Source organism: Notamacropus eugenii, chromosome 1 (assembly GCF_028372415.1).
Source record: "Notamacropus eugenii isolate mMacEug1 chromosome 1, mMacEug1.pri_v2, whole genome shotgun sequence".
Taxonomy (NCBI): Eukaryota; Metazoa; Chordata; class Mammalia; order Diprotodontia; family Macropodidae; genus Notamacropus; species Notamacropus eugenii.
In genome coordinates, this window is record NC_092872.1 from 419,926,580 (window position 1) to 419,952,674 (window position 26,095).

General features: G+C 39.7%; 1 protein-coding gene across 1 annotated transcript in view; it reads left to right on the plus strand.

The window, feature by feature from the left end:
• Positions 1-23,064, plus strand: part of CNBD2 (cyclic nucleotide binding domain containing 2) — a gene marked incomplete at its 5' end in the record, with an annotated part of 86,418 nt that extends 63,354 nt beyond the window's left edge. Inside the window, 3 exon segments of the mRNA XM_072629863.1 lie at positions 5,767-5,899; positions 11,740-11,903; positions 22,568-23,064. Of these exon segments, the coding sequence (XP_072485964.1) occupies positions 5,767-5,899; positions 11,740-11,903; positions 22,568-22,907 (637 nt within the window).
• Between the last annotated feature and the right edge of the window lie 3,031 nt (positions 23,065-26,095).

A 26,095-nucleotide genomic window follows, 5' to 3' on the forward strand; every position in this document is an offset into this window, starting at 1 on the left:
AGTTCAGGGTCAGATGACCATTTTGACTGAAACATGGAGTGTGTGAAGGAAAAGGATTTCTTCCCCCTTGTTATTCTAGCTACACTGATTTTGTTTGTGTAAAAGTCTTTACATTTAATGTATTGGAATTGTCTCTTTTATGATCACCTCTATCTTTTTGCTTATCTGAGAATTCTCTCCATAGTTGTGCAAGTTATGTCCTTCCATTCTCCCTTAAAATGATGTGACCTCTTATATTTAGACCTCAAATCCATTTAGAGTTTATTATGGTATATGGTGTAAGACTGTGATATAAACTTAATTTCTCTCAAATTGCTTTCCAGTTTTCCAAGCAATTTTTTGTCAGTTTAAGAGTTTTCTCCCCACTAGTTTGTGTTCTTGGGTTCACTGAACACTAGGCGTCTATGTTAAATTGCTTCTGGGTCTTGCTTACTTAATATGTTTCACTGACCAATGTTCTATTTTTTGAAACTGCACCAAATAGTTTTGGTGATTACTTTTTTATAGTATAGTTTGACATCTGATCATACCTGGCCATTTCTACTTTTTTGCCCCCTTTGAGATGCATAAGCTTTTGTTCCTTCTGATGAATTTTTGTCATTATTTTATCTAGTTCTAAAAAATAAATCTTGGTAGTTTAATTGATTTGGCACTGTATCTGTAAATCAATTTAGCTAGCACCATCATTTTTCTTATATAGATATAGCTAAACCAAGAAATAGAAAAATCTTTCTGATTATTTGCCTTCCTTTATTTTGATAGAGTATTTTGTAATAGTAGTCACAAAAGTCCCAATTATGTCTTGGTAAGTTAACTTTCAGATACCTATTAGCCATTTTTATTCTGGCATTTCAACTTAAAGATAATTTTCTTTGGCAAAAAAAACAAGCAAAAAAAAGAAAAAATATAGAGTAGTCCAGCCTTCTCTCAATCATCGTTATCAGCGCCTCAGGCAGCAGGATCCTGTCTTTTCTTTGATCCTCCACTTTCCTCAGGATAGCTGAAAAAACTGTCCTTATGCAGAACAGAGATTGCTTATACTGCCAAACAAACATGGTCGATGTGCTGGCTAGTTTTACTGAACTGCATTTTTTATCTTTCTTTTTGATCTTTGTTCCAAGGAAGAGTTTGCTGCATATGAGAGTAGGCAGAGACTATATTTGAAAATTATTGTGATTATTTGAAAACTAATGTGATATGAAAACAAAAAAGATGAGAAGTTTTTTTGTCCTTTTTATTATTTTTCATAAATCTTAGCTCATTCTCAGTCATTAGGATTTCTGACATCCTTGAAGGACTTACCCGGCTTTTGTATTCATCTTCTATTACCTGCCTTTCCTTCTAGCTTTTAAATTTTTTTATTGATATTTTTTATTTTTATATGTCTTTTTAAAGTATAAGTTGGAGTCAGAGTGTAGATTGATGCATACAGATATGTGTGTATACATATGTACACATACATACACACACTATACATACATATATGTGTGTGTGGAGAGAGAGAGAGAGAGAGAGAGAGAAAGAGAGAGAGAGAGAGTGAGAGAGTGAGAGAGAGAGAGATGTAGCCAATCCATTTCTCCATTTCTAGACTCTGAGCATTTTCTCTGGCTATTTTCTCATGCCTAGGACGCTCTCCCTCCTCTGCTCCAACTTACTGACCTCCCTGGCTTCCTTTAAGTCTCAACTAAAATTCTACCTTCTACAGGAAGCCTTCCCTAACCTTAATTCCATTGCTTTCCCTCTGTTAATTATTTCCTGCTTATCCTGTAGATAACTTACTTTGTATATATTTGCTTGCTTGTTATCTCTTCCATTAGATTGTAAGCTCTTTGAGGACAGGAACTGTCTTTTGCCTCTTTTTGTATCCCCAGCACATAGAACAGTATGTGGAACATGGTAGCCATGTAATCTAATGTTTATTGAATTGAATTGAAATGTGGGTTTCATTTGCTCGATTGTTTATGTTTATAAAGAAGAGTTTTGTTTTTCTTACTTTTTCAGAAGAGGGTGAAAGAAAAGGTGGATTTTTGTTAGAAAAAATGAATACAAATAATAAAGAAATTGGCAAGTTCCCTATGTATCCACACTGATCCTTTTTTATTAACTTGCCCTTTTCCTCCCCATAAAAATCATTCATCTGTATGTCTTTAGAGCTTCTTCTTTTATTTTTTCCCATCTCTCTAGGTCTAACACTCTCTGTGGAATTTTAAGACATGCTACCTGACCTATCACTTCTCTGAATCATTTAATATCTGATCTCCAAAAATCTAGAGTACATTTTAGACTACATCTAGTTTTCCTGGTTTCCATTAGAGATTCTAGAATGGATTGGGTCACTTTCTGTCAAGGTTCCCATCATTTCACCTTTCATTATCAGTACTTTGTCAGAATTAGATTCAGAGTAATAGCTCCTCTGGTTACTTTCTCTACTTGTTTAAGGATGAAATCATCATCAAGCAAGCTAAGAAATTATTATCTGCTCTCCTTTTGGCAAAGACAGAGATCCAACAGATAATCAGATAGTTGCAGTCTCCTCATCACTGCTATATCATCCCCTTGTGATAGGCTTGTGATCTGTTTCCTGAACTCATGTCTTTCCTCTTCTCTCAGAATTAGCTAACTGTATTCCCATGACAAGATCACTAATCGACAACAATAGCTCCCTCCTTCCATTGATCTGAAATTCTGAAAGACAGTAAGCTATTTGAGGCCAAGACTGTTTCATTTTTGTTCTTTTTTTTTTTTCCAGAAAGATCCCCAGAAGCAGCTAGAAGGTGGCCGAGCTGACAGAGCATGGTCCTGGAGTCAAATCTGGCCTCAGACACTTATTAGCTATGTTACCCTGAGCAAGTCACTTAACCCTTGTTTGCCTCAGTTTCCACATCTGTAAAATGGGAAAAATAATTGCATGTATCATTCAGGGTACTTGTAAGGATCTAATGAAGTCATATTTGTAAAGTGCTTACTTAACACAGCACATGGCACATAATAGGTGCTCCGTAAAGGCTGTTTCCTTCTTTTCCTTATCACCCGTGCATAGCACTTGGCACATAGCTGCCTATTAAATGCTTTTTGATTGTGATGCCTAATGTTCTCCACTATCCTTTCTCTTACTGGTTCCTGAATTCCTTATATGAGTATATTTTCTTAATATAAAATGCTATTCTATCCTCCCTTTTCTCTATTCTGTTCCTTCTGAATAAGTAAGGGCAAGCTGGGTACCCTTCCTAGAGGCATATTCCAGTTCAAGTACCCATTCTGCAAGGTATCAAGGATACTCGCGAGGTCAAATTTGCCTCTTCAGGTTCTGAGTTCTAGTTCTCCTTGTTTGTCACTTGTTTTGTGCATTTGTGAGCAGGGCTTTGAGGCCATCAGTTTTATTCATCTCCTCTCTTGAATTTTGTCTTCTAGGAATTTCTAGGTATCCCTACTGTTATTCTTCCTACCTTGTAGCTATATTCAATTGTATTTAGTTTACTAGACATATGTAGGCATTTTTCTACCTCTTTTCCTTTTTAGTTTAAAGACCTTTTAATTCAGCTTGCAAAATTCCATCACACACACACACACACACACACACACACACACACACACACACAGCCCTCATGAGGTGTATTCCATTCCTGGTCAACATCTCATCCTTCCTACATTTTAAACTGTCACCAGAAATCCATTCTTTTTAAGAAAATGGAATCTGAGAACAGGTATTGAATTTCTGGAACCAACATCTGTGGTTCCCTTCTCAAATTCTATCTATCTCATCTTAAGTCCAGGGTCAAAAATACCCCCTTGTGCCTTCGTATTCTTCCTCAGAATTGCCCATTTGTTAACAATTCTTCTTGCATTCCTCCTCGTAGTATCACGTCTACATATGAATCTCCAGAAGCTGGTAGTGATCTTGGTGTTTGACAAGGCTTGGGAGATTTTCCTTTCAGTTCTGATCCAGGAAAAATTTTTTCCTTTTACATCATGGATGCCTTTTTTTATCTGAGGAAATTAAAGGAGAAAAGAACAATTTTCTAGCACATGTTTATAAGTATTGTCCTCCCCATTTACAGACTAGCAAAATGAAACACTCAAAGGACAAGTGGCTCCATGACTTTCAGATTTTTATTGTTGAGGGACAAACTGGTTGAGTTAAAGGCAGTGAGCTACAGTGGAAAAAAGTGGGTGGACACGGAGCGAGCAGAGCCTTTGATTTGAATCCTGACTCCAATACTTACTAGTTGTATGACCTTGGGCAAATCACTTCATCTTTTGGATCCTCAGTTTCCTATTCTACAAAATGGAAATAAAAATAATTATGACAGCCACCACACAGGATGGTAGCGAGGAAAGAACTTTGGAAACCTTCAGGCAATTGATCAAACAATCAACAAGCTTTTATTACATGCCAGGCACGGTGCTCGGAGTTAGGAAATGGGAGTTATGTTGATTATAGCAAAGACTTCGTTCTAGTTTTCTCCTAATGACTCATCATTGTGAACTTGTTACCTTAAGTTCTTGAAAGTTGTAAAAGCTGGCTAGCATTTACATAGAACTTTAAGATTTGCCAAGCACTGTACATTTGTCATCTCATTTGAATCCAACAACACCATAAGCAGGTCTTTTTATTTTCTCCATTTTACATATGAGGAAACTGAGCCTGAGTAAGCTGAAGTGACTTGTCCAGATTCACGCAGCTAGTAAATATCTGAGGCAGGAATTGAACTCGGCTCTTTCTAACTCCAGGGCAGCTAGGTGGTAAATGAGTAGAGCACAGGGCTTGGAATGAGCCTCAGACACCAGCTGTATGACTCTGGAAAAGTCACTTAACCCTGTTTGTTTCAGTTTCCTCATCTGTAAAATGAGCTGAAGAAAAAAATGGCAAACCGCTCCAGTATCTCTGCCAAGAAAACATCAAATGGGGTCACAAAGAGTTGGACATGACTGAACAACAACTTCTTGATGCCAGACCCAGTGTGCTACCTAGCTATGCCAACGGGGCATTGTATTGAATGTAAGCTGTATGAACTTAGCTTTTGTTCTTCTCTGTTGACAGAATGGACTGGCAGAGTCTATGTCCCTTTCGTCTGTAATCCTAGCTCCTGAATAAATGAGTATTGATCTTTTGGTGATTAATAACTTTTTGTTGTTGTTTAGTTCTTTCAGTTGTGTCTGACTCTTTGTGACCCCACGTGGGGTTTTCTTGGCAAAGATACTGGAGTGGTTTGCCGTTTTCTTCATCGGCTCATTTTACAGATGAGGAAACTGAGGCAGAGTTAAATCACTTGCCCAAGTTCTCACAGCTAGTGTCTGAGGCCAGATTTGAATCCAGGAAGGTGAGTCTTCCTGACTCTAGGTCTAGCATGCTATCCATTTGCTACCTAGATGCCCTGATAATTAATAATGCTTAATTACTTCCTTGGTTAAATTTTTAAAAATTGCCCTCAAGGAAATTACATTCTGCAACAGAATACAAAATTTGCTTAGTGTAATACCAGGTAATTTGAGTAAACACTTCTAACTCTAAATACCATGAAGCAAGAAACACAGCTCTGATCCTTGGGTTATGTATGGAAATGGAGTCTTTATGGCGGACTCAGTCTGCTAACTCTGGGTAAGTGGGAATTCTCCCAGAAGTGGGGAAGGGTGAGTGATCAATAAAGATTGCTTCATAAATACTTGTTGATTGAGTCACCTCCTCCTGGGCCATTATAGGTAGACATTCAAGTTTCAGTGATACTGATCTCTCATGAGAGATTCCCCAAATCCTTCTATTTTTAGATGCTTCAGGATTGGCACTCACTCCAGTCCCATCTCCTGCCCCATGGTGATGACACAGTTTGGACCACTCCCAAAAGATGCTGTGGTGGGCGTCTATGTGAAGGTTCACAACCTGGAGCCAGGCAGCATTCTGGTAAAGTATTTACTAAAGTCCCTGGGGCCAGCTACTAGTAACGTTGCACTGTTTGTCATTATCAACCATGGAACCCAACAGACAGCAGGGCCCCGTGGTGTGGAAAGAGCACTGGATCTGGCCAGGGGGCTAGGTTTCAAGATACAGCTTGCTAGCTACGTATGTGACCTTAGATGTTACTTTCCCTTTGTGAGTATCAGTTTTTTCATCTGTAAAATGTTAATAATAATAATAAACAATAATGATGATGATGTTCACACTGCCCATTTCACAGGGTTTTTATGAGAAAGGATGCTTTGCAAACTTTATGAAATGTTCTTTAAATGTAAATTACTATTATTACCCATCTGAGTGAACTTTGTCACTTTCAAAGGTTCCCCCTCTGCCTGCTGGAGAGCAGCACCCTAATTCCAATCCTATATTATTCTCTTTCAGGCACTTTTGGATTCAAGGTAGAGAAATCCTGTTTTACATCTTTAGAGTTAAACTGCATTTGGACTTCACACTGGGATTTCCCTTCCCTCCATCTCCCATGATAAGATTACCCTTCTTAGTTAAAAGTGCCCACTCCAAGTGACTTTGGGTCACACTCATTCTCAAAAAGGAAAGATTTGCCTCCCTTGAGGAGATAATACTAAATACTCCTCCTCCTGCTACTGCTAGTGCTGCTCTACTACTACTATGGTTCCTACTACTATAACTAATGACTGGCATTATATACTGCTTTAAGGTTTTACATTGACTTGATCCTCACAAAAACCTTGAGAAGTAAGTGCTTCCAGGTATTACCTCCATTTTACAAATGAGAAAACTGAGGTAGACAGAGATTAAGTGATTTGGTCAGGGGAAGTGCCCAATGGAGAATTAGAAGTCAGATCTTCCTTACTCTAAGTCCAGTATCCTTTCTACTGTACCGTCTAGCTATCTTATACATCTCCAAAAACTGCTCCCCAAAAGAGTTTGAAGATGTAGAGCCATGGTAGGCCTTCCTAAACTCAGGGTATGATCTTCCCAAGGGCTGACTCTGAAGGGGACCTGCTCCCAGGAATATGGTACTGAACTGTGTGAGTTACACAGTTAGCTAAGAGCCCTCAGGGCTAGTTACTCAGTCAGTTGGTATGGTGGCCTGACTGGCCCTAGCCACCAGACCCTTTGTGGGGAGAGTCTGTCCAGGCTTGGAAGCCACAGAACAGAGGCTTGAGGTAAATTGACCTAGATACTGAGGAAAAAGGAAGTAGCAAAAATAGCTTGGACCCCATTTCAGTTTGGGTTGAAGCCTCACTGAGACATGGGGGGAAGTTGTATTGATGGATCCGAGAATTACAGAGCTGGAAGGGACCTCACTGGCCATCCAATGCAAATCTCTCATTTTAAAGATGAGGGCACTGAGGTTCAGAGAGGTTGAATAATTTGCTGACAAGGTCATACAGGCAGTAAGTTTCAGAGGTGGGACTTGAACCCTGGTCTTCCTGACTCCAAGGCCAGCTATTGCCTACCCGTATATAGTGCCTTGTTATTGTCCAGTTGTGTCCGACTCTTCGTGACCCCATTTGGGGTTTTCTTGGCAGACATACTGGAGTAGTTTGCATTTCCTTCTTTGGCTCATTTGACAAATGAGGAAGCTGAGGCAAACAGGGTTAAGTGACTTGCCCAGGGTCACCCAGCCCATACTATGTGCAAAGTATATCTATAGTGAATACAAAGCAATTGGGGGTGATTTGGGGAGTAAGAGCCTTGCCCGGAGGGCTCAGAGAAAGGTTTCTTGGGAAGTGGGAATGATTGAGGCATTCCAAAAAATAGAAGCAAGATGAAGGAGGTGAAGAAGGAGAGCATCCCAGGTGTGGGGAACATTTTGTAGAAAGGCATGGAGATGAAATACTCATGTACAGGCAACTGTACTTACACTACCTTGTCTAGAAGGTACACTGGGTGTTTCAGGGGGAGTTATGTGAAGTGTCTGGAAAGATAAGCTGGAGTCAGATAATGGTAGACTTTAAATCCAAACCACTGGTATTTTATCTTAGAGGTGATAGGGAACCACTGGAACTTCTGATATCCAAGAGTGATATAGTTGGACCCATCCTTGAGAAATATCAAACTATGTGGAGAATGGATTGGGAAGGAGGAAGACTAAAAGTAGGGGGACCAATTGGGAAGCTATGGGAGGGAATGTAGGCAGAAAGTGACAAAAGCTTGAACTAGGGCAGTAGCCCTGTGAATGGAAGGAAGTGAGCAGATGGATGTCAGAGATGTTCCAGAGGTAGAACTGACGTGATTTGGCCACTGTCTGGATACAATGAATGAAGGAGAGGAGAGAAAGATGATAGGTTTTGACCCTGGGAAACTAAGGGGAGTTCTGGTCCAAACAGAAAGAGGGAAATTAGGAGGAATGACGGGTTTAGTGAGAAAGACAATCACCAAATATTTACGTTGTTGGCATTCAGTCATTTTGCATTTAGGGTTTTCTTGGCAAGGATACTGGAGTGGTTTCCTATTTCTTCTTCCAGCTCATTTTATGGATGAGGAAACTGAGGCAAAGAGGGTTAAATGACTTGCCCAGGGTCACACAGCTAGTAAGTGTCTGAGGCTAGATTTGAACTCAGGTCTTCTTGATCCCAGACCCAGTGCTCTATCTATGTCACCTAGTGAGCAGTATCATGGAGAGACCAAGAAAAGGAGTGAACAACAGCATCAAAAGCTCTAAAGATGTCAGGTAACGTAAAGATTAAGAGCAGGCCAACAGATTCAGCAGTTATAAGATCATTGGTAATGTGACTTTGGGTAAAACCATTTCAACTGAGTAGCGGGGTCCTGGCAGCAAGTCACTGGCATAGTCCCAGTGAATAGGAGGTGAGAAAATGCAGTCAAGGAGTAGATATAACCCTTTCCAGATTTCCTTTTCTAGGGAGTGGAGCAAAGTTATAGGATAATTGCTTGAGAAGATGGCAGGACCAACTGACTATCTTTTAAAGATGGAAGAGATTTGGCATGTTTCTAGGCAATTGGTGAGGTTCCGAATGATAAGAAATTAAAGCTAGAGAAAGGAATGACAGAAGCGACAGGTTCCCAGAGAAGCTGAGAAGGGATAGGATCAAGGGCACAGCTTTAGTAAGAAGGGTCACTTCTTCAGAGATATCAAAGGAAAAGAGAAATAGAAGATGATATGAAGCAGAGGTGTCAAACACTCCCAAGTGAAGTCAGAACCAGATTAAAATGTAATCAGAGATATTTAGCAAAATAAATAAGAATACAAGAAAACATAGATAATATTAATATGTGGTTTTCTAAGTCAATATGTGACCTACAGGAATCCTTATGTATGGTTTAGTGGCCCCGTTTCTATTGGAATTTGAGACCACTGGGTTAAACCTAAGTTAGATGCAAGGGACAGTGAGCGGAGGAAGTTCATGGTAGCTGAACTTAATTTTCTTAGTAAAGTAGAGAACAATGTCCTCTCCTGAAAAGGAGGGAAGAGGTGGCATATGGGGCTTGAGGAGGGGAAAAAAGGTTTGGAAGGGCATGACCAAGAAGTGTGATAGTCAACCAAGGGAGAATGTAAAATTGCTGTGCCCTGTTGAGGGCCCATGTGAGTATAGATAATACAGGATAGGAGTGCAAAAGTCAGAGGGTAGGGGTAACCAAGGTGGGGCTTGGCAAGGGGTATATGGCAAATGAATACGGAGAAAGGTATTCAAAGATAAAGGACCACACTAATTGAAATGGCCAATTACAGTATTAAGGGTGTGAAGAGATATATGAGGTGAGAGCAGAGGTGACGATAGAACAGAGAAGAGTGGTAGATACTAGAGCTTATGATTAAAAAAAAAGAACAGATTTACAAAGATTAAGAATGAGATCAAAGTGTACAAGAGGTTATTCAAATAGGGGAATTTCAAAATATAGAATCATGGAGTAATACAGTGATGGTGAAATCTAAAGTAGGACCATACCTGTGAGTAGCTCAGCTGGAGCTACAATTTAGATCATAGGAGTTGATAAGGTTGATGAACTGGGACCATCAGGGTAATTAAGGGCACATAAAGATATGTAATGAAGTCCCCAAGTATGAAAGTAGGTCTTGGAATGTAGAAGACTGTGAGCCAGGTACTGAATTTCTAGAGAAAGGAAGTAAAATAGATACCTTGATACATTGTTGGTGGAATTGTGCCTCCAAAATGACATAACTGTGCATTCCTTTGAACCATCAACAATTCTACCAAGCCTATGCCCCAAAGATATTAAAGAAAGAAGAAAAGGTTTTATATGCAAATATATACATATTTGCATATATTATTTATAGCAGGTCTTTTTGCAGTCACAAAGAATTAGAAACTAAGGAGATGCCCATCAATTGAGGAATGGCTTAACATATTATGGTATATGAAAGTAACAGAATATTATTATGATATAATAAATAATAAAGTATCATTTTACACTCATCAGATTGGCTAAAATTACAACAAAGGAAGGTTACAAATGTTGGAGAGGATGTGAGAAAATAGGTTTGCTGTGAACCGGTCTAACCATTCTGGAGAACAGTTTGGAACTATGCCCCCCAAATACCTATTAGACTATATTTACCCTTTGTTCTAAGTTGATACCTCAAAGAGATCAAAGGAAAAAGGAAAAGGACCCTTATGTACAAAAATATTTATAGTGGCTTTTTTTGTGGTGGCAAAGAATTGGAAACTGAGGGGATGGCCATCAACTGGGGAATGGCTGAACAAGTTGTGGTACATGATATGGTGGAATACTATTGTACAATACAAATGATGAAGGGGAATGGTTTCGGAAAAATATTTAAAGACTTGTATGAACTGATGCTGAGTGAAGTGAGCAGAACTAGGAGAACCATTTATACAATGACAACAATATAGTACAAATACTGTGAAAGACTTAGTAACTGATCAACACAGTGACCCATCACAAAGGACTCCTGATGAAATACGCTATCCACCTCCAGAAAGAGAACAGATGGACCCAGAGTTTAGACTGAAGCATATTTTCTTCTCGTTCTTTTTCTTTCTTTTTTACTCTTGGAACATAGTTAATGTGGAATGCATGACTATACATATTTGTAGTGATTCTGTTTTTTCTTGATTTCTCAATAAGTCAGGGGTAGGGAGAGAATTTTGAAACTGAAAATAAAATAAAATTGAATTAAAGCTTAAATAAATAAATAAGAGGTTTCAGAGAAACCTGGGAAGAGTTGTATGAACTGGTTTAGAGTGAAATGAGAAAAGCCAGCAGAACAATTTATGCAACAGTAACATTGTAAAATCCAGCAATTTTGAAAGACTTCAGAATTCTGATGAATACAATGATGATTACAGAAGATCAATAAGGCAGAATATCACCTACTTCCTGACACAGGCATGATGGGCTAAATAGAGAGAATGGGATACACATTTTTGGATACAGCCCATATGGGGCTTTGTTTTGATTGACTATCCATACTGGTTTTAAGGGTTTTGTTTTTCTTTTTTAGTGGGAAGAGGAAATGGGAGGCAGAAACAATAAATGCTTAATAATTTTAAAAATTTTGTTAAGAAAAAAGCAGTAGAATGATTTTCGGGAAGGATTTCAGATAGCTAGGGTTATACATAGAAGTGCAGTTCACTGAGGGTAATTCTGCACTTTTTGGGTCTCACTGCTTATATTGGTGATCTACTTAGCGTTTAGTAAATGCCTATTTTGTACACAACATAGTTCTAGGCTCTGGAATGAGATGGGGGCCTAATGTCCAGAGAGAGTGGACGGGTAAGGTGACCTTGGGAGGGCTCCTGCAGTCAGAGAATTCTGTTGTTTGTGATTTGGGGTGACAGTTTTTCTTTCTCTAGGGCCTGCACCAACACCTCATACCTGACAATTTACAGGATAAGCGAAGCTTGATCTTGGTGAGCCGAGGAACCACCATTATTCGCATTAAAAAGGAAGTATTTGATGAATTCATAGATGCTGAGACCAAAGGAAAAGTGAAAAAGCTGCAGATTGCCTACCCCAGGTCAGTGTTGGGAATAGTTTGTGACAATCCAAGAAGTCATCCTAGGGACCAGAAAGATATGTTGTTGTTCAGTCATCTTCAGCTGTGTCCAACTCTTTATGACCTCTTTTTGGGGTTTTCTTGGCAGAGATACAGGAATGGTTCATCCTTTGTTTCTCCTGCTCATTTAACAGATGAGGAAATTGAGGCAAACAGAATTAAGTGACTTGCCCAGGGTCTCACAGCTAGTAAGTGTCTGAGGTTGGATTTAAATTCAGGTCTTCCTGGCTCTAGGCCTATTACTCCATCCCCTGTACCATCTAGCTGCTTCAGCAAGATATGAAGAAGTCTTATATAAAAATTAACCCTCCTTCTTTATTAGAGGGGTGGAGAGACATCTGGCTAGTAATTCAGTCACCAGTCTTCTTTTATCCAAACCATCCCAATTTGACCTTTAACCTTTCATCTACATCAGTATGTGTGTGTTTAAGATTACTGTGCTCAGAGCAAAGAAACCCAGGCTTCATACCTTGGTTCTTGGCTTTGTTCCTCACTAACTGTGTGGCACTGAGCATCTCTCTTGGTCTCTCCAACCTCTCATCTGTTTCCTTGTTTGGGGGGGTGGTCATAACACCTGTATTTAGTGCCATCCGTCCTGGTGAATTTTCTAGCTACAGAGGCTTTTAAAGACTCTTTACTAAGTCATTAAAGGTTGTTATCTGTGTGGGTAGAGTACCCACACTGAAAAAAAATCACATTATTTTTTTTGAGATTTTAAAGAGGTGCTTTGACTACCTACTTCACAGGGTTGTTCTGAGCTCTTTGTAAAATGTAAAGGGCTTCTGTTGTTGTTCAATCATTTTTCAGCCCTGTCTGGTCCTTTTTCTCGGCAAAGATACTGGAATGGTTTGCTATTTCCTTCTATAGCTCATTTTACATATGAGGAAACTGAGGCAAAGAGCATTAAGTGACTTGCCTAAGGTCACACAGCTAGTAAGTATCTGAAGTCATATTTGAATTCAGGTCTTCCTAACTCCAGGCCCAGGGCTCTGTTGGCTGCACCACCTAGGTGCCACATAAAGTGTTACAAGATAATTATGTGAATTATTAACTTCCTGAAAATGTTGTGACCCAGAACAGGTACAGTATCTTAATAGAGGAGTAACTATCTGACCTTGGGAATCATTTGCTTGCTCTCTCTCCCAGCCTGTTTCTTCATCTGTAAAATGGGGAGTTTGGATAAGATAAATTAATGAATCAAGGACTTATTAAGGACCCCAGTTGTCCTTAGGCACTGGACATACAAAGAAAAAAATGAACTAGTTCCTACTCTTGAAGAATTTGCAGTCTATTGAGGAAAACATATATTTATTTATATAAGTATTTGCAAAATACATCTGAAATAAATAAAGATAAGATAATTTACTGGAGGGAGAAGGAAGGAAACACTCATTAAGTGCCTATTAATAGATGATAGGCACTGTGCTTTACAAATATTACTTCATTGGATTTTCACAATAACCCTGGGAGGTAGATACTATTATTACCCCAATTCTGCAGTTGTAGAAACTAAGGCAGACAGAAACTAAGTAACTTGTCCAGGGTCACATAGTTATTAAGGGTCTAAGGCTGCATTTGAACTCGGGTCTTCTCGACTCTAAGGGGCAGCTAGGAGGTGAAATGGATAGACTGTTGGGCCTAGAGTCAAAAAGGCTCAATTTCCTGAGTTCAAATCTGGCTTCAGATATTGACCCTGGGCAAGTCACTTCACCCTGTTTGCCTAAGTTTCCTTGTTTGTAAAGTGAACTGGAAAATGAAATAGCAAACCACTCTAGTATCTTTGCCAAGAAAATCCCAAATAGGGTCATGAAGACTCGAACATGACTGAACTCATACACATACACACACACACACACACACACATTCTAGGCCTCCTGGCCTATCTGCAATACTTAGCTGCATCAGGCACAGCTTGGGATGGGGGTGGGGGCTGGAAATCAGGAAAGACCTCATGTAGAAGATAGTGTTTGAATTGAGTTTTGAAGGAAACTGAATTTGAAGGAATTTGAAGAGGCAGAAATCAAGAGGGAATACATTCCAGCCACAAGGGGCTGCCAGTATAAGAGAATAAAATTGAGAGGAGTGTTATGCATGAGAACGAGCAAAAAGAGAAGTTTGGTTGGAATTTAGATTGTAATTTATAAGAAAGCTGGAGAGGTCAGTTGGAATCAGGTTGTAAATAATTTTAAAAATAGAACAGTCTGTATTTCATCCTAGAGGTAATAGGGAGCCACTGGAGTTTATTGAGAAGGGGAGTGATCTGTTCATATCTCTGCTTTCGAAAAATCACTTGGTTAATTGTGTGGAGGACAGATCAAGGAAAGGAGAGAGCTGAAGTACTTTGGCAGTTATTACTGTCAACCAAGTGAGGGGTGATGTGATGAAGTAGGGTAATGGCTGTGTAAATAGAGAGGAAATAAATACAGTAAATGTTAAGGGTATGAAATCAACAAGGCTTGGCAACTGATTTGACACACGAGTGAAAGGAGAATGAGGGATCAGGGATGAAACTGAAGTTGTGAACCTGGCTTCTGGAAAGATGCTGGTACTCTAAACAGAAACAGCAAAGTTTGGAAGAAGGTGGGATTTTGAGGGTGAGAAATAATGAGTTCTGTTTTGGTCTTGGTAGAATTTGAGATGTCTATGAGACAACCAGTTCTTGATGTCCAATAGATAGCTGGTCATGCAGGCCTGGAGCTCAGGAGAAAGGCTAGATCTGGATATATATATGGGAATCATCTACAAAGAGATGAAAATTAAACCCACAGCAGATGATGAGGTGAGAAAGAGAGGGAGAGAATGAAAGAAGAAGAGAGGGGAGGAAAAGAGAGAAAGCAAGAGAGAGAGGGGAAAAAGAGAGAGAGAGAGAAAAGGAGAGAGAGGGGGAGGGGAGGGAGAGAGAAAGAGGGGGGGAGAGAGAAGGAGAGAGGTGGGGAGGGATAGAAGAGGAGAGGGAGAGGGAGAGAAAGAGAGGGGAGGAAAGAGAGGAGAGAGAGAAGAAGAGAGAAAGAGGAGAGAAAGGGGGAGGGGAGGGAGAGGGAAAGAGGAGGGAAAGGAGCGGAGCTAGAGAGAGCGAGAGAGGGAGCTAGAGAGAGCGAGAGCGAGAGCGAGAGCGAGAGAGAGAGAGAGAGAGAGAGAGAGAGAGAGAGAGACAGAGACAGAGAGACAGAGAGACAGAGAGACAGAGAGACAGAGACAGAGACAGAGACACAGAGAGACAGAGAGAGACAGAGAGAGAGAGAGAGAGACAGAGAGAGAGAGAGAGAAAAAAGAAGACAACAGAGGTAGAGCCTTGGGATACAGTTCCATTTAGCGAGTGTGATGTGATTCAGCTAAAGAGACTGAGGAGAGTCAAGTCAGTCAAGTAGGAGGAGAACCAAGAGAAAATACTGTAAAAAAGAAAGAAAGAAAGACAAAAGCAAAAACCAGAACCCAGAGAGGAGAATATCCAGGAGGAGAGGGTGGTCACCAGTGTTGAATGCTGCATTCTGGAGGATGAGGAAGAATAAAAGATCATTAGGTTTGGTAATGAAGAGATCACTGGTAACTTTGGAAATAGTATTTTCAATTGAGTTATGAGTTTGGAAGCCAGATTGCAAGGATAGGGATTTGGGTGAGTGGGTGGAAAGGAAATGGAGGCATTGAGGAGGAAAGAGGCAGGTTTTCCTGGTTTGGCTGTGAAAGGAATGAGCTCAGGGGAGATGGTTCAAGTGAGAAGCTGACCCTCTAACTCTAAAATTCCACGATTTGGTGAGAAGAGGACCTAAATGCTCAAGAAATCCAGACCTAGACCGCCTCCTAAGCTCCAGGCCCAATCAATCAATGTATTTATTAAGGGCTACTATGTGCCTAGCACTGTGTTTATTGCTAAGGTTAGAAGACAAACATTAAATGGCCCTTGTCCTGAAGGTGCTTACATCCTAAAGTAGGAGCCCATGTTACTTCCCTACATGCAGTCTACATTTTGGTCAAAATGTCCTATTTCAGCAGTTCTCAAACGTTTTGGTCTCAAGACTTGTTGGTCAGTAATTTTTGAGTTGTGTCCAACTCTTTATGATTTCATTTGGAGTTTCTTGGCAAAGATATTGGAGTAGTTTGCCATTTCCTTCTCCAGTTCATTTTTCTTCCAGATGAGGAAACTGAGGCAAACAGGGTTAAGTAAGTTGCCCAGGGTCAAACGACTAGCTAGTAAGTGTCTGAGGCCAATTTTGAACTCAGGGAGTTGAGTCTTCCTGACTTCAGGCCTAGCATACTATTCACTGTGTCATCTAGTTGCCCCAAGACTCTTATCCTTTTAAAAGATTCCAAAGAGTTTTTGTTTACGTGGGTTATATCTATTGACATTTACCCTATTAGAAGTTAAAACTGATAAAAATTTAAAATATTTATTAATTCATTAAAACAATATTACATGATAACATTAATAACATTTTATGAAAAATATATTTTCCAAAACAATAAAATTTAATGAGAAAAATGGAATTGCACATATTTTTGAAAATCTCTTTTAATGTCTGGCTTAATAACAGACAGTTGGATTATGCTATCTGCTTCTGGATTCAATCTGTTGCAATATGTTATCTGGAAGTATATAAAGAAACCTAGTCTCACATAGATATGTAATGGAAAAGGGAGAAGTACTTTAATAGGAAAATAACATCTTAGTATTGCTAAGAAAATAGTTTTGACCTCACAGATCCATTGAAGGGTCTGTGAACCCCAGGGATCCTGGGACCACACTTTGAGAATGCAACCTACCTGCTACGTTGCATAACATACACTTGATCGGCCAAAAGCTGCCTTTTTTCCTTTGGGTTTACTACCTAGATTTCTTGCTCAAAGACCAAGCCTTAAACCCAATTCACTCTGGAGCTCTAGATTGGACAACAGGTCCCTGCCCGCACAGCACAAAGTGAATGTAAATACTAAATAGTAACTATTTCTCTTTTACCCAGGAACCCTGAGGGTCTTCCCCTCCCAGTCTGATTTTTTTTTTTAAAGGGGCCATTCCTTGAATAACTACTTAAAGAAGCCTATTCATTGAATGGTTTTATCTCACTCAAAGTAAGAATGTGATAAGACCTTAGCCTAAAATGGTCAGGGTCTCCCATTGCACCCTGAGCCATCACCAGTCGTCCTGCTGAATATCTGGCCACTGAACCCAGATGGCTCTGAAGGAGAAAGTGAGGCTGATGACCTTGCACAGCCCTCCCTCACTCAAATCCAAGTCAACTGCAAGTCATGTCATCTTGATGTCATGGTCTTCTTCGAGAATGAAGGACAAACATACTTAGTCTCTGCTTGAAGATTCCACCTCTTCTCAAGGCAGCCCAAAGTCTCTAGTAACTGTTAGTCCAAATTTATAAAATTACAGTATCCAGGTCAAAGAGCAGCTATCCTTTTCATGTTATAGAGGAATCAAACTTATAGGTACCATTTCAAATCTAAAACACTTCTATATAATATTTTCCCACATTACAACATAAAAAATACCTTAGAAACTTGACATTAATAATACTAAAATATCTCATGGACCTAAAAGATAAGCACAAAACAAAACTTATAACTAGTCCAATAACATTCACCCAATGGAATCATTTTACACAGAAAAACCTTTCCAATAACCTAAGAATATGTTATTATTTCCAATTTACTGTGTATATAGCTCGTTGGAATGTTGTTTTCCTTATTTGATTTTAAGCTCCTTTAGGGCAGGGACTGTCTTTTGACTTTTTTTGTATCCCCAGGGCTTAGTACAGTGCCTGTCACATAGTAGGCACCTTTAATAAATGTTTAGTGAATTAGTGACTGATTAGTTGCATTCAGAATACAGAGCAGTTATTACTTCTGCTCTGTCAGCTACAAAGAATGTTACCTTTTGGAGTCCAAGTCAACTCTGCTGTGAATAATAATTGTTCTCAATTAATTTGTCAAACCCGATAAAATCCAAAGTTTAAATTGTTCCATTTTAAATTGTTCCTACATGATTCTAGCTACTTTTCTACAACTACAAGAATACCAGAACTTGTGAAATTAAGCTTGGAAATCATTAGCAAAAACTAACTCCAAGTCCTCAAGGAAGAAATATGCATTTCTTCAAGTGGAGTTCACAGTTTTGCAGGCATGCCAGATTGACTATTCTCTTCTTATCTCAATAGGATCTTGAAAAACTTCCTAAAACTTGCACTGCCAGTTTCTCTAATCCTGAGATTTTCTTTTTCCCTCTGCTGTTTTCCTCACTTGGCCCTTGCTGGAGATTCTGATATTGGAAAAATGAAGACTTTGTCATGCTTCCTGCTGAAGTGAAAACTCCCTAGTTATATTTCCTACCTGTAGGGAATCAGAAATTGACTTAACTCATCAGGCTTCCAGATGAATTAATACTCCTATATGCAGTTGAAATCTCAGATTTTTTTTTTTTTTTGCATTTCAGAGCACCTTTATATACTTTCCATTGTCTTTAATCAAACTTCAAGCCAATACTGTGTCAGTATAAAAACTATCTCTAATTTCTTTTTTATTTTAGTTACTGATCCTGATTAACCCAGACTGATCTTTGCAAATTTCAGAATTGCATTTCTTTACAATGACTCAGTATTTCACTTTCTAATGCTGTTAATTTCTTAACTTCATATTTCTATACTTTCAAATAATTTTTCAAATGTTTTTGAGATTTGTTTCCTTTTTTTTCTATTGAGTCTTTTGCAAATTAGCCAATTTCCTCATGGCTCTCAAATTCATGGCAAATTCCTCTTTTTAATCGGAGCTGAAACTTCCCGGTTTATAGACAATTTCTCATTTTGCTCAGTAAAACACTTGCAATTTAGTTTCTTATTTAAGAACCTGCAAATGTCTATCCTACTTTCTTTGAAGTGATTTTGCTTCCTGTTTTACCTAGGCAATTATATTCTGACAAATCATGGAGAAGCTCATAGTGGTCAAGCAAACTCCTGAGCAGTTCCTAAAATGAAATTTTACCTTTTTTTCCCAAAATTATTTCACTCACCTTTTCTGAGGTAAATTTCCCCTTACTTAAGATGACTTAAAATAAAATTTGGGAGAACAATTCCTGGGCCAGATAAGATTTAGTTTCAAAATTGTAAGAAGGCTTTTTTCTTTCTCTGCTTTTGGAATCATGGGAAACAAAACTTTTAAACTGGTTTCAGCTTTTTTTATAGACTGAGCACTTTTTTACGGAATGGATATCAACACATACTCACAGAAAAAAACCAAACATTTCCATTCCTAGCAACATTCATTCACACAACCAAAATATCCATTGACTCAGTTTAGATTAAACAAGTACTTTTAAAAACTATAGCCAAATCATTTTGATCAAGAATTTGCTTATTTTATTTATTTTTCTAGTGGGTGAGATAAAAATATCTTTCTAGGGGCAGAAATATTCTTATATTTTTTGCTTCATTAGCTGAGTTTCTTCCAGTTTTTTCCAAGTTGAGAGTCAAATCAAATCATCAACAAGTATTTACTATGTGCCAGATACTATGCTGAAGGTTGGGGATTTAAAAAAAAGGCAAAAGACAGTCCTTGCTCTCAAGGGGCTCATATACTAATGGGGGAGACAAAATGCAAGAGAACTGTATGAATGAGATATATAGAGATTAAATTGGAGATAATCGAGATGGAAGACATTAGCATTAAAGAGAATCAGGAAAGATTTCTTGTAGCAGGTGAGGTTTTAGCAGGGACTTGAAGAAAGCCAGAGAAGCCAGGAGGTACAGATGATGAAGGAGACATGGCATGAGGTGTGGTCAGAGAAAATGCCCATAGTCAGGAGATGGATTGTTTTGTGCAGGGACACTTAGTCCTGACGTAGACGACCTCATTCCCAAACTCACTGACCAGTAAAAGACCAACTTAGTCTTTATCTTTGGGGCACAGAGGCATCTTTGGCCACATTTCCCATGGCAGAGGATCTGATGATCTTGAGGCCAGTTACTCTCAGACAGGAAGATTCACTGACCAATTGTGGTCAAGCACTCCAAAATAACAGAAGGATCTCTTGAGCAAGAAATCAAGCACTTTTGGGGGAACCCTTGTGGTCTTATGGTAAAACATTCAATGTGGAAGATCTACTGATGTTAAGATCGCTCACTCCTTATAGATTTATATCTTTAAATACAAAACAATTTGACTGAAAATAAAACAAGCCACAAAACTGAAAACAGCAAATTTATCACCTTTAGCTAACTGGAAGTATCTGGACATTGCCTTCATGGCATTCCTAGAATGGTGAGAAGTAATTAAGTGGCTGCTCATGAACTGAACCCATAGTCCTGGGTAATCTGCTTACTCATCAGCCAAACTCATATGGTTAGGCACAATAGTTACCTTGTTCTCAGAAACCTTGAGTCTTTTCTCCTGTTGGATGGTCAGGGTTTGGGTGCAAATGAAATTGACTTAGGTCTCAGAGTAGTAGGTGACTTAAAGCTGCATCAGACATGGGTCTACACTGGCATAAAATAAAGCTTACCACATACAACAACACAAGGTGACCAACAACCCAGACATGAACAGAAATGAACAAATACCTCTCATCGTGTCTAACAGTTGGTCTTTCTCTTAAATGGTTAGATTCTGTGAGTTTAAGCAGAAGTCAGAAAAACTTGGGGAAGACTGCTTCAAAAAACTTTCTCGAAGGGTCTAAAAGCTTCCTCACCTCTATTTAGTTTTCTATAAAAACAGGATTTTAATGAGAAGCAGTCCTGGACCCATAGTACCTTCTATTAGGCATCAGAATATGAGACACTATTAAAACTGTTGAAGAAAAAATATTAATACTAACACTCTAATCTGCATTTTAGGCAAAAATTTGCCAGAAACAATTTATTTAGTATGAACCTAATATTCAAGCATTTATAAGAAAGCGACAAAGACAGACAGACAGAGAGAGAGATGTTTTAATTAGCATAGTCTCCTATGCCTTTGACATGACTTTCTACCCCAAGAAGATTTGAGTTAATATTTGTAGGAATCATGAATATGAAAAAACCCCACAGTATATAAAAATAGAATTTGGGTTAACATTGTTGTGTAACCAAGCCATGGTCCCATCCCTCTTGGATCTCCCTTCCCTTCCACTCCTGGAAGAAAACAAAAAGACCTCCTCCCTGCAATAAAGAGTGATATTCTTTCTCATTAGAGAAGCTTGGATCATGGCACCAATCATTTTATGTGGTTGGGGAATGAATGATGTATACAAGACCAGAGCTACCCTTTGTTGAAAAAAAAAATTAGGTATTGTACAATTTATTTTCCTGTGAAAAAGCCTTTTGTCTTTGATCTATCACCTACTTTTCCAAGGGCTTTTTCTGGGAATACAGAAAGGGCTTTTGAGAAAAATATTATTTCTTAATATTTCATTTTTATTAAAGAGAAGGTTTTTAGTATGCCTCAGTCCTGGCTGCCTCAAATAAAGCATGTATATTGTGTCTTCTTCTGACTTCCTTATGGGTAAAGACTGGGACTAGGCATGGAGCAAGTTAGCCACAAAGAATTTTAGAATGGAGCTAAAACTCTCTTAGGCTCATAGATGAGTCAGAAGGGACCTTAGAGATAATCTAGTTCCACTTCCTCTTATCATAGTTGAGGAAAATGAGGATGAGAGGTGGCAAAGTCACTCACTCAAAGTCACACGGGTAGTAAATGACCAACCCAACAATGGCTGGATCAGTGGTAAGTCATAGTAAATGACTGATCCAACTATGGTTGGGTCAGACTTCAGGTCTAGCACACATCATACTAACCTGCCAATGGGAACCCTTAGTGATCTCAGGTCCCAAACTCCTGATGAACTCTAGACCTATTATTCCTGTAACTTCAAAGACCCACAGGAAGACTCTGTCCTGCTGCCCTCTCCCCCCACTCCCCTTTTTTATAAGTCTTGCACACATCCCTTGATACTGACTGGGTCATCAGGGTTCAAGGACTATCCAGTACTCTAGAATAGATCACAAAGTGGTGTCAGTTACATTTCTAAGAATGCAACTCATTTACTTCAGGCAAATAGGGTATCCCAGTATTATGTTCACCTATTAAAATGTCTGAGGCCCTGCTATCCAATGAGATAATATTTGTAAAGCACTTAGCAAAGTACCTGGCACATAGTAGGCACTTCATAAAAGTTTATTCTCTCCCTCCCTATAGACATGTGCATCTACTTGTGGTCTTCTACGACCTGCAGATCTCTGCTTTCTTTCCCAAATTGGTCTCATACTTAAGCTTTTCCTGTTTTGTCTTCTCTACAGTTATGCACATGGATCTCTTGCAAAGGTGCTGGTGGGGGGAAGGGCTCACTAGGTAAATCTTGATGCTGTTTACTGTTACTTCCAAATGAGTCATCTCCTTCTCCACCTTTTAGCTACTAATTCAAATTTCTCTTCAGCTCTAGTTGGGACTCTACTCCCCTCCCCACTCCTGAACCCACTTAGCTTTTTGGCACACTTCTAACTTCCAGCATCCTCTTGCCCTGTAAGTAGAAGGGGATGAATGAAGGTGGGTCCCTAGAGTTCTGAGTTGTGTCCTACCAAATAACTCCCCTGACTGCCATGCAACCAAGGGTGTCTGCCAGCTATCCTCACAAAGGCTTTGTGTTTCCCTTTTAGTGATGATACTATGTGCAAGAAGATCTTGAGGGAGAATTCATGGAACATTTTCCGGAAGGACCTACTGAAACTCTTGACAAAATTTCCCCCCTATGAGATGTTCACTGCATTCCGGACCCGAAAAAAGTGCCTCTATTCACCTCTGTCTGCGGTTCTGGACCTCAAGAGTTTAGGGAAGGAGCCACGGGTCTCATACCCCATCTTTAATGCAAAAGTAGATCCTGTCCCCAAAAAGATCCTTCCCCCCCTGAGAGTGGTGGACAAGATCTCTCCTCCCAGGTACCAACTTAAGGAACTCATGCCTAGATATAGGAGTCCTGGCATTCTCCTCCAAAGCTAAGTAGAAGAGGTCAAGATAGCAGCAGCATTGCTGAAGGTGGGAACCATGGCCCCTTGTGTGAGCTTCCACAAGCAGGACAGAGCTCTGGAAAAGCCATGGAGACTTGTGCCGTCAAACCAAACAAGTATTGGGTGTTGGCCAGCACAAGGATTTATAACTGTTGTCATGCCTCTTTCTTTAATGATAAGAACCAGGGTTCTCAGAAAGAGCCCTGCTGCCTCTAGCTTACCCTTAGCTACAAATTCTCCAGTGCCTTCATGTAGCTTTCATGCCTGATTTGGTAGCAGAGGAAGTTGAGGAAGGAAGGAAATGGCTTTGGCTTTGGAAGAGACCTTGGATGTCCACTGTTGAGAGGCAGAGCCAGGATTGGAAACTAGACGTTCCAACCCCAAACTAATCTTCCCACTACACCTGGCCGCTTCCTAGTGGGAGCTCCCCTTTGTATACTGACACAAATACACACACACACACACACACACACACACACACACACACACACACACACACACACACACAAAGGAAAGATAATAGAGACAAAAGAGAGTGTTTTTAGGGAATGTTTCTTACCCCAAAACTTCTTGACTTTTTCTCTAAAACAGAGGACATGATTATGGTCATCACACTGTCTTCTACTCTGGCCAGGCACCACCTGGAGTATATCATATTCAGTTCTGGCACCACATTGTAGGAAAAAACAATGATAGAAGAGGAGGAAAATATGATGAAACTATCCTGAGGGTGGGTTGAAGGAACTGGGTTACAGACTATAAATGCTCAATTTAGAACTCGAAGGAATCTTAGAAACCATTAAGTCCAAACCCATCATTTTATAGTTGAGGAAACTGAGGCACAGTGAGGTTAAGAGGTTAAGTGACTTTGTCCAGAGTTATACAAGTAGTAAGTATTTGAGGCAAGATTTGAACCCAGGTCTTCTTAACTCAAACCTTGCCCTCGAAGCACTGTGCCACCTTGATGCCAATAGTTAGGAGGGGAATGGTTAGCTTACACAGAAGGGAAGGCTTAGGAGGAGAGGAAGATATGATTACTGTCTTTAAGTATTTGAAAGGGTTGTCCTATAATATCAGAGGACAGAATTAGGGGAAATTGTAGTGAGGTAGATTTCTGTTCAATGTAAGGAAGAACAACCCCAGAACTGGCTATCTTGGAGAAAGTCAACACTCCCTAGTTGGGGGTGTTCATTCAGAAGTTGAATGACCCTTCCCAGAGTTCCCATAAAGGATATTCCTGCAATTAATGGAAAATTAGATTGTGGAAGAAGTACTAACTCAAAGATTCAGAGGACCTCTCATCTCTGACACTTACTACCTATCTGTCCTTGGACACATCTCTTAACTTCCCTGTGCCTGAATTTCCTCACCTGTAAAATGAGGGGACTGGATCTGATCTCTGAAATCCCTTCCCAGTTTAGATCTATGTCCTTCTAAGGTTCTTTGCAGTTGTGAGAGTCTGGGCCAATGTTCAGTCCCATCCTCATTCTTCTCACTCCCTCCGCTGTGAGTTCATTGGGAAAAAAATCTGAAGGAAAAAAATCCAACAGTGAAGAAAGACTGAGCTATATTTTGGACCTGATCAAAGGTCTGGAAAACGACTCTGAACTCAGGGTTGGGGATGCAGGGTGCTTGCATCTAAGCAGCAACTGTGTTGGTCCCTGATGATGGTAAATCACTCTAAGTTGGGAAGTGATGGAGCTTAGGAGGAAGACCCAGGACAGGGACCTTTGTGCAGCTTTTGGGATATAAATGAGGAGGTATTTTTCTTGCTGTTCACAAAACTACAAGATCTGAGAGCTGGGAGAGACCTCAGTGGCAGTCTAGGGCAAGCCATTCATGAAAGGAATCCTGACCATAATGTCCCCAACAAGGGGTCACCCAGTCTCTGCCTGAAGACCTCCAAGGAGGTGATGACTTTTGTGAGCATCCCTTTCCATTTTTGCTTAGTTCTGTTAAGTATTTCCTCACAACAATCCTGAAATTGCCTTTTTATAGCCCATTGTTTCTGTCTGTCCTTTGGAACATAGTAGAGCAAATTTAATCCTTCCTTCCCCCAGTGGCCCCTCAAGAACTTGAAAACAGCTCCCATGTTCCCCTTGAGTCCTCTCTTATCCAAACTTAAACATCCCCTGTTCCTTCCACTTATTCTCCAGTAACACAGATTTTTAGGGCAAAAAGGCAATGCGACTCAGAGAAATAGAGGATTGGGGGAAAGGGGAAATGGAGCAATTAAGTGCCTATTATGTGTGAAGACCTGTGCTAAGCGCTTTACAAACATCTCCTTTGACTGGGAACTCCTATCACATAAATGAAAAGTCTTGACCTGGGAGTCAGGAGATCTAGCTTAAAAGAATAACAATGAGCTTGTATTTTGGTAGTAGTGCTCCATAGTTTCCAGGAGGGGCAAATGCCCATTGCCTTCCCTTGTCCACACAAGAAGCCTGGGAGGTCCACAAAGTAGATCTGATGGTAGTGAACACATTTCTATGGCGCATGAAGTTTTATAAAATGTTTTTCTCTCAAGAAGTAGATACAGTATTATCACACTCATTTTCCAAGTGAAGGAACTAAGGTTCATTGAGATGAAGTTTCTTGCCCCAAGTCATCTGTCCAGTAATTGTCTGGGTTGGGGAGGGGGGTGCAGACTCAAATCTGGTTGTTTTAGTTCTTAAGACCAAGGCCTACTGCACCACACTGCCTTACATTCAGCTTGCTCATTGTGATGTCTAACCTGACATTTGTCATCCATCCCTCCAATGAGTAGGCACCACAGGCCTTTTATCACACCAGCTTTTTTCACATCATACCTTTCTTCACATCAACTTGTCTGGCAGGTCTTGTCTATCCCATACCTGTATAACTGATTTTTTTAACCCAGAGCTAGGTTTTGACAGTTATTCCCACAAAGTTTTTGTATTAGACTATTGAAGAAAAAAAATTAATTGACACTAAATTCTTCATTTTAGGTACAAGCTTGCCAGAAACATTTTTATTTATCATTATTCTAATCCAAGCATTGTTCTTAGAGCACCACAGTTCCAAGATTCTGCTGCTGCTACAAGGCTGTGACCAGGTGTTACTGAGCATTAGGCATCATAGTATGATAAGATAGGGCACTGGAACTGGAAGCAGAAAGATTTGGGTTCAAAATTCATTATAGACATTGTATGTCCCTTG